This window comes from Sander lucioperca, chromosome 11 (genome assembly GCF_008315115.2).
Source record: "Sander lucioperca isolate FBNREF2018 chromosome 11, SLUC_FBN_1.2, whole genome shotgun sequence".
Lineage (NCBI taxonomy): Eukaryota > Metazoa > Chordata > Actinopteri > Perciformes > Percidae > Sander > Sander lucioperca.
Window position 1 is genome coordinate 20,352,265 of NC_050183.1, and position 13,834 is coordinate 20,366,098.

General features: G+C 39.0%; 1 protein-coding gene across 11 annotated transcripts in view; it reads right to left on the minus strand.

Moving 5' to 3' along the window:
* LOC116039125 (discs large homolog 1-like protein) overlaps positions 1 to 13,834 on the minus strand; it is a 119,485-nt gene that overhangs the window by 31,193 nt on the left and 74,458 nt on the right. For all 11 annotated transcript variants that reach the window (XR_004898821.1, XM_036007333.1, XM_036007332.1 and 8 more), the window contains 4 exons: positions 13,340 to 13,484; positions 12,053 to 12,185; positions 9,181 to 9,337; positions 8,378 to 8,480 (listed from right to left, as the gene is read on the minus strand). Coding sequence is in view for 10 of the 11 variants with exons in the window: in XM_036007333.1 (XP_035863226.1) it covers positions 8,378 to 8,480; positions 9,181 to 9,337; positions 12,053 to 12,185; positions 13,340 to 13,484 (538 nt within the window). In the remaining variant the exon portion in view is untranslated. The remainder of the gene's footprint in view (positions 1 to 8,377; positions 8,481 to 9,180; positions 9,338 to 12,052; positions 12,186 to 13,339; positions 13,485 to 13,834) is intronic.

Here is a 13,834-nt window from a genome sequence, read left to right on the forward strand (position 1 = left end):
CCTTTTCTTTTTTTTTACTTTTTTATCAAGCCAAATGTTATGCTATAGGCTTCCATAGTTCCTTCAAACAAAGACACATTTCTATCTCTGCCTCTTTCTCTGGACATCAAACTCCCCGGGAGTGATACAGTATAACACATCGAAATCACCACACATGAAGTTTCACGTGATCAGCATCTAACTGATCCCTGTCAACACACATCACCTCAATAAAGCATTATCAGATTAAGGAGCAAGAGAGAGATGGAGAGAGGAGAGAGAGAGAGAGAGAGAGAGAGAGAGAGAGAGAGAGAGAGAGAGACAGACAGACAGACAGACAGACAGACAAGATAAGCCATACTGGAGAGAGACACAGAAAAGGGAGAAGAGGGGAGGAGAAGAAGAGGATACGGAGGGTAAAAGGTGGGGGAGGGGTGATGACAGAGACTAATGGCTCTGAGGCTTATATTCCCTCGTTCCTTCATTAACCTCTCCTCTCCTCTCCTCTCCTCTCCTCTCCTCTCCTCTCCTCTCCTCTCCTCTCCTCTCCCTAGAGTAGCATTGTTCCTCCATTCAGCAGCTGGCAGAGACCTGTTCTGCATTGTGCAGCTTCAGTGCTATCTCATCTTTATGGTTGTGTGCATTGCACCAATATTTTGCTTTTGGATCACCCTTTCTAATATTGAATCAGAGCTATATTTGTAGAAACATGTATGGACTGTAGATCATACTATCGCCCGTTCTTTACTTCCCTGCATGAAGGAGAATGGCTTTTATGTCCTATTTCATGTCATTGCTGCTTTAATATTTTTTTTTTACTTTGTATTGCTTATGTTACATTTAAAAGTACCCTACACTATGGAGAAATGTTTTCATGAGTGTGCCCCCATCTGGTATGTATCATGCACATGATACCTGCAGCTAAGTTCACGCAATTCCACCGATGGACAGTTGGAGGCGGTGATGTGCAGAGAAGGTATGTAGCCATGTGTCAGTAAAGGTAGGGAAGAAGAAGAATGTAAGCTGGCGAACACATTTGTAAACAATTTCAAAATATTCAAAGCATCGGGTTTGCAGATATTTTATGAACAAGGAAACGTGTCAGGCCTCATGGATACACACAATGTGTTTTTGTTGAGTAACACTAACTTTGTTTACAAGAAAATGCCACAGCACACCCTTAAATTTAACTCAGTATTCTTTTGTTTTATTTCTTCAATTTTCCTGCGTGAATACTATTACTGTTGCAAAAATGTTATTCCTCCAAGGGGGTAATACAGTTTCATTATCTACATTTCCAACACATTATGTGCGCTACACATTTTACACAAGTTTTTAATCATTTAGTGGATGTACATGACTAGACCTATTAAAAGAAGCATGCAAGTCATCAAAATCCTCTTGTGAGATGTCCCTCTTGTGTTTTTACACATATACCCCTTATTTCTGATCAGTTGAATAAAAAAGATCCTCCACTTGGTAGTTAACGTGTACAAGAATCGATGAGGCTCTAAAAATAGCATTGCTGGAGGAGGCTCATCTATAATTGATATGACACAGTACAGTAATCTATATTGGTATTGATTACGGGATCAGATTGCAGAGGAGATGAGAGGAGAGAAAAAATTACTGGAAAAGGGAAAATAAAAAAGAGAGAAATGTCCTGAATTCAAGTTTAAATGTAAAAAAAAAACAGCTAATGAATGCCTTAGCATGACAGTGAAGCGGCAGAATGTTGCAAATCTGTCACCTTCCTTTTACAAGCGACGCCTCCAATCCCCCAAATCACACTGTGTGGGTGGTGAGTCAGACCATTACCACAGACACCAGTAACACTATAGGGAGGAGGCGCTGACAGGTGGAAAGGAAGGAAAGGGGCAAAGGAGAGGAAGGAAATTGAGCACAAAAGAAAGAACAGAGCAATACATAAAGTGATGTCGGAAAAGAAAGGAAAGCAGCCTACTGCATGTTCTACTGTATGTAATTCAGCAGATAATATTCCCACAACTTTGTGTCTGAAAGCTCAGAGATAGAAGTTTCTGTTAATCTTCTACTTAACAACTAGTGCACGACACACACACACACACACACACACACACACACACACACACACACACACACACAAAGTGTAATAAGCAGGCTAACAGAAGTGAAGATAATCCTCTGCATCACCTCAGTATTACTGCTGACAGACACCGCTTCTGTGTGTGTGTGTTGTGTGTGTACAGTATGTGTGACAGTGTGTCTGTGACGGTTGTGTGTAATCCTGGTGACTAATACTGCTGTCAACCTGCAGGCATTACGAGTCCCACATTGGGAAACTTATGGCACGGGAGGAGATAATGTTTAAAAGTCAATACTGCGACTTTTTTGGTTTTTTAACATCCAGTTTTATTTTCTGATCATCTGTATTGGGTACTTGGGAATTGAAGCTGCAACACTTAGCTAAGCTACAAGGCAGCCTGAGTGGCATTTGTTTAGGATTTGCTGTTATTGGTGATACATTGATAGTGTTTTTAATAATTTGGTATTAACATATCCTTTTGATGCTTTATTCTTCTATATACTGCATAATGTCTAATTTTCTTTAGGTATACATGTTTTTATGTCGTAAAAAAAAGCTTTGTTGTTTTAAAGTGACTGCAACTTTTGAAAGAGGAATAACACAATCTTCCTTTTATAAATGAACATTTTAGTTCATTAGCAAAAAAAACACACTGTGCTCAACTCAATACACTCAGAGGTGTTGCTGCTACAGCTTCACCGGCACTTGTACAACCAGTAACATTAGCTTATGGTGGCTAATGTTCGCTAACTTTAGATAGCTAGATATTCGTGTGAAACTGACATTTCACTATTACCTACTGTGCATTTTAGCTCTGTCAGGTCACCTAATGATTATGTCGTTAAAGCATCTGGCCAGGATGTGGGAAATGAAAGGATATTCATTGTGCCGTTATCCTGTAATTATATATCTTGCTTTAAAAGAGCGACTCTACCTATTTTACATATCAAAGACTGTTTACAGGTGTTGGGGAGTAACGTTACTGCATATGTAAAAAAAAAAAAAAGTTTATAGTATAGCCTTTTGTGAATCCAGGGGGAGCTGAGCTAAATCTGATAAATTGCCTCACTTGAGTCTGGAGGTTTGGAGCAAGAAATACATGAGCTTACCAGACCTGTAGCCCGCTCCATCTCTGCCTAAGGCTAGCTGCTCAGGGCTACATTAGCCACTATTAGCATAACACTCCCAAGTCCTTTGGCCGAAGTGTCAGTGTTTGGGTTGCATTGTGGGTAATATAGGCACCAGGATTTGACAAGGAAGAAGAATGTGTGAAACATAATGACAAAATCTCAGGTTCTACTACATTAATTTTTATCCTTTTTTTGTTTGAGCAGAATACTAAATCAGTGAAGGACTCTTTTAAGTATGTTGTGCTAATGTTTGAAAGGTTCCTTGTGCAGTCATGTGTTTTACTACCTTCCTTTGTAAATAACTTTGTGCTCCTTGTTTGATAAGTGTTAATAAACGAAACTTGTTGATAAAGGGTAACGTTAAAGTTACAAATACTGTGATCTCCACATTTTGGGTTCAGAGCTAGTGTGCAAAACTTTATCATGCATGTCATTATCTTTCTTGATAACCTACCACTACTTGTAAGTGAGGTGGCTGCAAAAATGAGGACAGATTTTCATAAACTGGATTATTTTGATGAGTGGAAATTTGGACAATGACTTACTGCAGTTTGAGAATAGGATTAATTTTCTCCACTCACATCCTTACCCAAATGCTGCTCACATTTTAAAGCCTCTGTAAGTACATTACAAACACTGAGTGCACTGGAATCACAGGCTCAAATACTATAGATAATATAAAAGAAAATAAATCTGTTTTTCATTAATTGGCTAATGATTCATTTATAAGAAAAATAAATCTGTTATCTAATGTGCTCATAAATAGCTCATAATTCATCAAAATGTATTTTAAGTGAAGTTTATTCTTATTCATATGAATTTGGGGACAAACACATTTTGGAGCCCCAGGTCTGATATACAAAATTGGCCTAAAATAGCCTGAAACGTGATGGGGTATGTCGGCAGTACCAATGCAGTATGACAAACACTCTCCATCTGGTGTACTTCAAATAAACACAGATCTATATCTGCTGCGTCAGCTAAAATCAACTGTCTCTGCCCAAGCATGCACGCACACACACACACACACACACACACACACACACACACACACACACACAGGAGCAGTTCAGTACTGTGCCGAGCTGTGTTGTGTTTGGGTACACCGGGTTCCATATTTAATATAAATAACAGGAGGAGACCTGCACACATGGCGAGAGAGACACTTTTCCTCTCCTGGTGGAGGTCATTATGAGTTCCTCTCTCATTGGCAGGAAGTGTGTGTGTGTGAAACAGAGGGAGCACTGCTGGTCACCACATGCTATCGCCACGGGAACGGGACAAACATGGACCTCAGATTGACACACACACACACACACACACACACACACACACACACACACACACACACACACACCCATAGTGCTGACCAAACCCAGCATGGACAGAAGGTTTGATATAGAGTTCATTCAACAGTGACTAATGAGAGTCACGACAGACAGACAGACACACACACAAACAATCTTAGACTAACCTATTCTTTTTGAAGGCCAGCAGTTTAGCTTAACATCATTAAATGCCAAAGTACATCTAGGTTCTTTACTGTTGAGCAGGAAAAACCTTTAACTTTAAAACCAGGCTGCAGCACAGCTGGCCAGTTGGACCACCTCCGACACCTACTGTGTACTGTAAGATTCCCAATATAGCACCAAACAGAAACAGAGCTGGGCCAAGCCAAACCAAAAGAACATCAAACCATTCTCACACTTTGAATAATCGAGCATCTGCAGGATACAAAAAATAAAGTTTTTTTTGTTTTTTTTTTTACTTTTTAAATGAACAGCAAAAAAGTACAATTCTTGGCATAAGTGAAAATAAATCTTTGAAAAGCTTGCTCCTTTGCGGAGGCTTCCAATGGTGTTACGGATTTGTGGAAATAAAGTGCCAAACATTTTAAATTTGTTTCAGTAGCCTCTCTGCTATTGATCCATAAGTTTAGTATGTTCAAAACAATCCTTGCTTTACCAATACTTAATATTACTTATATATATACCAAGTATATACATATATATACAAGTAACATATACTTAATATGTTACTTGTGACAGAACTTTTCGGAAGATACTAAACATAAGAGCAGAGAAATTAATTACACTTCAGGAGTGGATAATTAGGGGTAGGGTTACACTTACACTGTCTTCTTTGATTTTTTTTTCTTTGTCTACTCTACAGCCAATCAAATCTTTGCATAAAGTAATGTTAGCATTCTATCGTGAGGCAGATTTTCCTGCTAAAGTCTCCTGCTTTCTAATTTACAAACATGAACACAGGTCTTCTCCTGCACTTTGTTAAAGGAGTATCAAAACAAGTGCACTGCTAACCTCAGTTTGCAGGCAATATAGCCAATTAGCTGCTCAGCTGCAGCACATTTAACAGCATGTCGGGGTGGTCCTTACTCTTCAAAATCACTAACAACATGCTGTCTACCCATGACATGTAGACTACAGTGCAAGTTTATTTACATGGTCTCTTGTTTTCCTGGCAGAAGTCAGCCTACTAGCTACTGTCAATCAAACACAGACACTCCCCTCATGCTGGCCAAAATGAAAAAACCTTTCTACTTTTTAATAATAAATCAAAAACACATTTATAAAACATGCTGACTGGAAAAAAGGGATGGCTAAATGTGATTTCAGTTGGACAGCTTTGAAGCCTCCATGCGGTAAATTTGGGATACTCAAAGATTTCTGGTGAAGTATTCCTTTAAAATCTTAGGGCGCTGTCCATGGTGCTGATCCTACTTAACCCGGACACCAACAAAATCCTGTGAAATGCGTCGCTGTTCTTGCTGGTATTTTCTGCCCAATTTCTGTACAACCAATTACCAGGCAAACAACATATGACCATAATCCAGCTGTGTGCACCCAACGTTCATAAATCACTGCATGTGCACCCAACGTTCATAAGTCACTGCATGTGCACCCAACATTCATAAGTCACTGCACTTATGAACTCTCTACAGACTGCTTAGGTTTGAGAATCCCCACTCGAGAGACAACACCAGTGAATTTAAGCAGAGCTATAGCTAGAGCAAGAGCTTTCATGAACAGGTTGCAGCTATTTAATGAAGCAGAATATTAAATGTCACAGATTATAATTGAAAATCAAAGGAACTTCTGTTTAATTGCTTGTTTAATTGCTTAAATGAGGGATTTCCTTGCTTGTTTGATCTAAGCACCTTTAGCGCCTGGTATTTCCTTCTTGTTGCAATATCAATTTAACCTACATCATGATAGAGAAAATTAACTTAATTGAGGAAAAATGTAATAAACTTAAACATTCGTCTTTTGAAATTAGAATGCATAATCCATATATCATACTTGTACGACCTTTTGGAATTACATGCGTCTGTTTCAGCATGATGTATGATTATAGCCCTACTTTATGCTGTTTCCATGAGATTTGAATACATTTGCATATGCTAGCTGCTGGAGAGCTTCATTATGTCCCGACAGTGCCTTCCACATCTTAATGACTCTTGCCCCCTTCTGGGAGTTGCACATCCATTTGCATCCATATCCGGGCTGGGAAGACCAATCTCCATATGCATTTACCTCAACTCTAATTACTCTGCATTGTGTCTAGGTTATTTTCTGCCTCCATCCTGGGTAAACCCAGCTCGATCTGCCGGCGATTTGATTTCGCCCTGCAGTTCAGGCTGGAAACCTGTAAATTTATCTATCCTGCTTCCGTTATAATTTTGTGGTAACCAATAACAAACTGGCTTATCCACCTGGTGCACTATTGGCGGGTTTAACACGACGATAGAGAAGCGACCAAGCAGCTTTTTGTTTACATTCAATATGTCGGCCACCGAAGCGCAGCAACCCGTTGATGCCGCTGTCGCTGCTACGTCACCCGGATCGTTGGTCTGATTGGTTGAACTTGGTCAAACTGTTGACTCAATTCATTTATCATAGAATACCTGCTGTCTTTTTCATGCTCTTCAAACTCTTCACTCTCATGGTCATTTAAGTACCAAACCCGATAAATCATAAACAAACTGTTTCATAAGTGTTTGAAGCCTTTATACATACACTTTTGCCAATTGACTGACTTCCCTCTTCTCCTCTCACTATTCTTTAGCACAGAGTCTTGTCCTGATCTGACGAAATAAAACCTAAATACTAGTGGGTCCACTTTTGAATCAAGCCATTGTTTTGGATTAACCTTTAAACTTGTTACTCATCAACAACAGGCATCTCAAGATAAATAATCCATACAGTATATGCAGGGAATGTGCAGGATGTTCAAAATGTGATAGACTATACTACCCAGAATTAAAATTAACACAATTAATAAGTTAACATAACATCTAATTATTAAACATATGTAGGTGTATTAAATAATTTTTATAGGGCTGAGAACTAAATTCATTTTATGAGTTAAAAATACATTTCCCCTTAGGTGTTTTTCAAGACCTGCAATCCTCTGTATTATACACCTTTAAGAACAGCTCTCTGACTGAATAATACATGGCTGATACCAAAAGGAGACCAGTGGACCTGATGTTGTGTAACTGTGTGCATTTGTCTCTATGTTACACTCAGGCCCCCGACCATGACAGCATCCCATTAGCTGAGCCAATCAGCAGTTATAACCTGGTTTCCTGGGTTACAGCCTTCCCAGTCACTCCCAGTAGACAAACCTCACCTCACTCTGTCGCTCAGTGTGTGTGTGTGTGTGTGTGTACGCGTGTGTGCGCGCGCGTGTGTGTGTGTGTGTGTGTGTGTGTGTGTGTGTGTGTGTGTGTGTGTGTGTGTGAATTTCCGAAACTTCAGTATATAAAAGCATGAGAAAATGTTCCCTTTACTTACTATTCAGCAGCTATTACTATTACTGAGGAGTAAACCATAACATAACATAATAAGAAGAGTTCCAATAACTAATAAAACACAATATCATACTTTGTGTATGATATCATTTTCATATCTTCTTTATCTGATAGCTGTTTCAAATCTAAAATGCCATTTATTTTGGCTTTATTAATTATTTTCTACACCCACAAACTGTGGATTGTGTTTTTGTCTTTTAAACATAAAACACCTTTTATTAACTTTTGGGCATTCCTGCAGTAACTGTATGAGGCAGCAATACACTGATTGCAGAAGAAGAAGAAGAACCAGATTCCATTTCTAATTTTTTATATGTGAATCTGTACATGAGATGGATGCCAATGTACTGGGTTTATCTGAGTACTCACCCTCAGGTCTGTACTGCGCTACTATGGTAACAGTCTGTCCTGCGTTCTTCAGAGCTGCTGCTGCCTGCTCATGTGTTGCACTGGACAAGTCCACACCGTTCACCTACACGCACGCACACACACACACACACACACACACACACACACACATTAGAGCCCATGCCTTGGATCAGAAAGTAATAAATGTATAGCGAAATGAACACACCATTAAGAACACTGTACATCTTGGTGGGTCAATAACTCACAGGTGACTAGTCATGTGTATGTTTAAATGGGTAGTATGTGTGCACTTTGTGAAGGCTTATTTAATGCAGAAAATCATTCCATGTCAGTGCTTTTATCATAACACAGTGACAGTCATTGTGCAGTGATTATCAGTGCCTCTGCAGTCTGAGGAGTAAATCCTGTTTGAATCCTGTCTACTTTAGTGGAACACAAAACACAGCGTTAACACACACATCCCCCATCAGCCAATAGTGGTGACTGGTAATGTGCAGAGAAAACAATATCAGTTACGTGAAATGTCTCTTTAAATTCAGATTGCTGTAGAAACTGAATGAATGCAAACATGCATCACAACAAATTCAAAATATTCATCTTCAGCGGAATGTTCCCAGTCACTCTGAGAGTCGTGACACCACATCATCGATGTACAGAGCAAACATAACATAAACAGACAGGATAACCCTATATAACCCATACAGCAATAATGGTAGCAGTTTGAGTTATTAATCATAGTTATGGTGACAGTGCTTGTCTTATATATGTATGCGTATATGTTTGTGGTAGGTTTTAGCTCATACCGACAGGATGCGGTCTCCCTTTTGTAGCTCCCCACAGAGATCAGCTGGACCTCCAGCGAGAATAAAGGAGATGAAGATTCCCTCTCCATCCTCCCCTCCAACAATGTTAAAACCGAGGCCTGTGGACCCCCGCTGGAGCACCAGCCGCCTGGGTTCCCTGGAAGAAACATAAATTAAACACACACACTGCATTAGGGTAAAACATGATGGTATCCAACGTTGTAGCACAAATTAGTTCATAATTACATTTTTTTTAATCTGTTTTGTAGGCATCTTAGTGTAAGGTGACATTTAATCAATCAGTTACGACTTAGAAAGCAACTGTTGTTGTTTTTTTTGCTACTCAAAGTTTAGCTAATGTTTAGTTGTGACACCTGTTTAACCACAGTCTAAGAACCAGTGACAAGTGTATGATAAGAGCAAGACAGGATGAGGAATTATATAATTTAGTATTTTACACAACGTGACTACAAATGAAAACGTTATTTAACAGTTACTGTAGTGTATACATTCTAATGGTTTCTGCATGTATAATATCTGTGATACAAGCCTGTTGTGTAGTGATAAATGGTCGGTCTCAGTGGGAGGAAAGGGAATTTAAAAATTAGGATCATTCACCACGATGACCAGCAGATGTCAGTATTGCACTGTCTCTGTTTTGTTGGAACACCACAGTTTGTCTTACACTTCTGAACTGGGTTTTACCGATTAATGGTTTACTTATTTAGTAAATCAGCATAACTTGAATGTCTTTCGACAGTGGGAGTAAACAAGAGCAAATGCAGAAAATCCAAGTCAACACAAGGCAAAACATGCTAATACATATTTAATACAGAACTGAAATCATGCCCATGTTATTGTGAAGAAACCACTGGACCATCATGTCATCCTCACTTAAAATATTGGATGAAAACAATCATGTAAGTGCAGAAGCAATTCGAGATCCAAGATCAGAGTATTTATAAATAATCCAATAAATAATCCATCCACTGTTCATACAGTATGTGAAATTTGGGCTTGACCACTCTTTAGCTTCTCTGACTGAAATGGTTCTAACCAGGGACGCACAGATCGGAAAACCACTGGATCACTATCCAGACCTAAACACAGTTTTTTGTCAATGTCATAACAATTATGTTTCAACTAGTAGTTATATTCATTACGGTGGGCTGGCGACTCCCTTTTTAATGCCACACCAATCCTGGCCTCATGTTACCTTTCATAGAAATGGTCCCAATAACTTCTATGCAGTGTGGTAGAGGATGCGGATAATACATTTGGGAAAATGAGAGCACTGGTAATTGGTTTTGACAGATACCCTGAGTTAAGGTACTGGCATCGGTATCATGAGGGAAAAGGTTGAATCAGTGCATCCCTCGTTCTACAGCACAAATTAATAAATGATCACATCTTTCACCTGATATCTCCTGCTTAGAGAAAACAATGCTCTTAAATCTGTGCACACTCAGTGGACACCTTTTAAAACCTCAAATATTGGATTTGCATGAGAAACTAATTATAGAGCGAAAGAGGAAGAGATGAAAGAGGGAATAAGGGAGAGCTACAAACACAGAGTTAAAAGGACAGACATCAAAATGACCATTCTGCAGTCGGTCTGTGGCTTATCACTTATCACTGATTGGCCCTGACGGTTATGACTAAAATGAGTCATATTCTGGTAACCACGGTGACGCTAGTTGAGTGACGAGGGCTGTGACAGGCTGTAATCCGTCCATTAAAATGGATTAAAGACAGTAGAGCAGCACAGAGAGTGTATCTGCATGTGTGTACATATGTGACCTGAGTTTACATGCCAGACCAAATTCTCACTGCCATCTGCCTTTTCCTGCCACACACACACACACACACACACACACACACACACACACACACACACACACACACACACACACACACACACACACACGCCGCAGCAGCAGGAGCAGCAGAGCGAGCAGGCAGGGACAGAGGTTACTCAGTGTATTTTGGGCTCTCTAGGGACGCTTCCCAATCTGTGGTCTCGCATTGCCAGACCTATTTCCACAGCACTGAGAAGTACCCGATCTGGTGTCATGGACCTCTTTGAGGGCTACTTAGGCCCTCAGAGGGGGACATGGGGGAATCAATAAAGGACATGAGAAAGAAGAACACGAACATCCTCTAAACAGCTTGATTTAATTTAAATCAAGCTGTTTATTTTTCTAATAATAATTCAGATAGCTGCAAAATGTTATAGAAATACATCAATAGTGATGCATTTGGAATTATTTTTGGCTGACACACTTTGCAATAAGAAGTTTTGACATGCTTTTAAATGCATTAACCATTGGGCAATCAAACAAATTTCAATAGGGGACCAATTATAATATATTGCTAACTTCTTACTGTAAGCCCATATTAGCCCAATTAATATAACATTTTCAAAAACATACTACATGTCATATATTTATTTTATGTCTGCTTGTTCCGCCATCTTTTTGAAATTAAAAGTAATTGATATTTATATTGAGTGTAATATTCAAACCTGAGACATTTTCTAATGTAACATATTACAGTACGTCTTATAGAAACATTATAAATATGTAGATATGCAAAGTGTTTATACACATTAAGTCCCTATGTATATATAATGTAATATATATATATATATATATATATATATATATATATATATATATATATATATAACCTTACATATTTGGTTATCTTTAGAAAACCCTCAATAGAATTAAAAAAATAATGAAATAATGAATGTTTATATATTTTATCGAACTCACTGTTCAGGGGTCAGATTCTACAGAAAAAATCTCAATCAGTATCAATCAGAGAAACATCTTTGGTTTGCACTGTCCCATTAATGTGCAGGTCTCACCTGTTGACGTCGTCGTCTCCAGTCATGGCCCTGGGCAATGGGGAGTATCTGGGCGTGGTCAATGGGGCGGGGCTTACAGACTGGCTGCCGCTCATGTAGGGGCTTATATGGTTGTCTTGATGTGGGGAGTACGCTGGAGGAGCACACACAATTCCTATTTTACCATACTGTCATACATAAAACATAATTTCATTAATGTCTTCTTAAAAGTGTGTACTTTCATGTACTTTAAGTATGAAACATCCTCATCTGATTAAATATAGGGTTTCAATCAATGAACATAGGGTTTCAATCAATCACAGCTCATACTGTATCTTTAGTCAGTCAGTCAAAACTGTTGATGTACTATTTATATGCTCTATAACATGACAACCAACACAACAGCTAAAAAAAAATCTAGGGCAAAGTATATTAACCACTTCACTGAGAGTAATACATGTGTTTATAATAATGACTTGGGAAATGTTGAAAAGCCCAAGTCTACACCTTTTCTCCTCATTGTTTTGCTGATGACTTACAACAATATTATTCTGACACAGTTTGGGGTGAGATTTCTGATGTATACATCTGATGCAACATCTGACTGAGCTGCTCCTCGTCCACACTGGGGTCTTTACTATCAGCACTAACAACAGCACAGTCATTTGAAAGCAAAGAAAAAAAACGGGAAAAAAACACTCCTCTTTTACTTGCACAACTTCCGCTTTCCTGGTCTTACTTCTTTCTCTAGCACCTCTAGCATAGTACAACTCATGAGACACACACACACACACACACACACACATACACACACACACACACACACACACACACACACACATATATATATATATATATATATATATATATATATATATATATCGATGTTTGTTAACATCTATCAGCTACTGAACATGTTGCCTTAATTTATTGCTTGTAATGATGGTGGTCTGGGAATTCAAGCTTACTGTGCTGTTGTGGTAGTAAGAGTCTCTGCATAAAATCCTAATCTTAATAATAGATGTGTGCTTTCTTATAAACCCACCCATAGCAAAAATAACCACCAACAGCTTTGCTCCTTGCTGTTCTTTATAGTTCAACACCATCTGGCCATAAAATGCTTCAGCCTCTTGGCTGCAATGATGTGTGCTACATTCACCGGTGCACCAGTTTACTGCAAGTTGTGTCTGATGTTGTGAATAAGTTTACACAGTCTGGAAGATGCCGGATCCCTCGAACCCATGTTAGGAAATGAACCATTGTTACATTATGGGCAAGTCTTGTACTTAGAGGTGTGTGTATACTTACAATTAGTGACGTCAGGTGGAGGGAAGTTGTCATTGATAAAAAGGGAGGCGTGTTTGGCCACGCGGAGGTAAACAACGTCAGAAGTGGACTTCAGGGCAGCCACTGCGTCCTCATGAGTCACCTCCTCTAAACAGGCGGCGTTCACCTGCAGACACATGAAGACACATTCTGTATTACCATGTACAGGCACATGTGCATAGACACACAGACAACATGCAGACACCATTATGTCCATACCAGACTGCAGCATAAACATACAGTGTGGTGCTATCATGCAGTTTTGTGGCTGCATCCATAAACTGAACATGCATACTAAAATATATTGCTTAAATATAACTTAATGGAGAAGAAGCTTTAATTATGTTGTATTTATTTTACATGAAAAGGTCTGCTGCTGTGTCAAATCACCTTTAACAGGCTCGGATGTAGAGCAGAATAGTAACAATCTGATACAATCATACTCTTGTCCACTGTCCGTCTCTATTACACGTAACG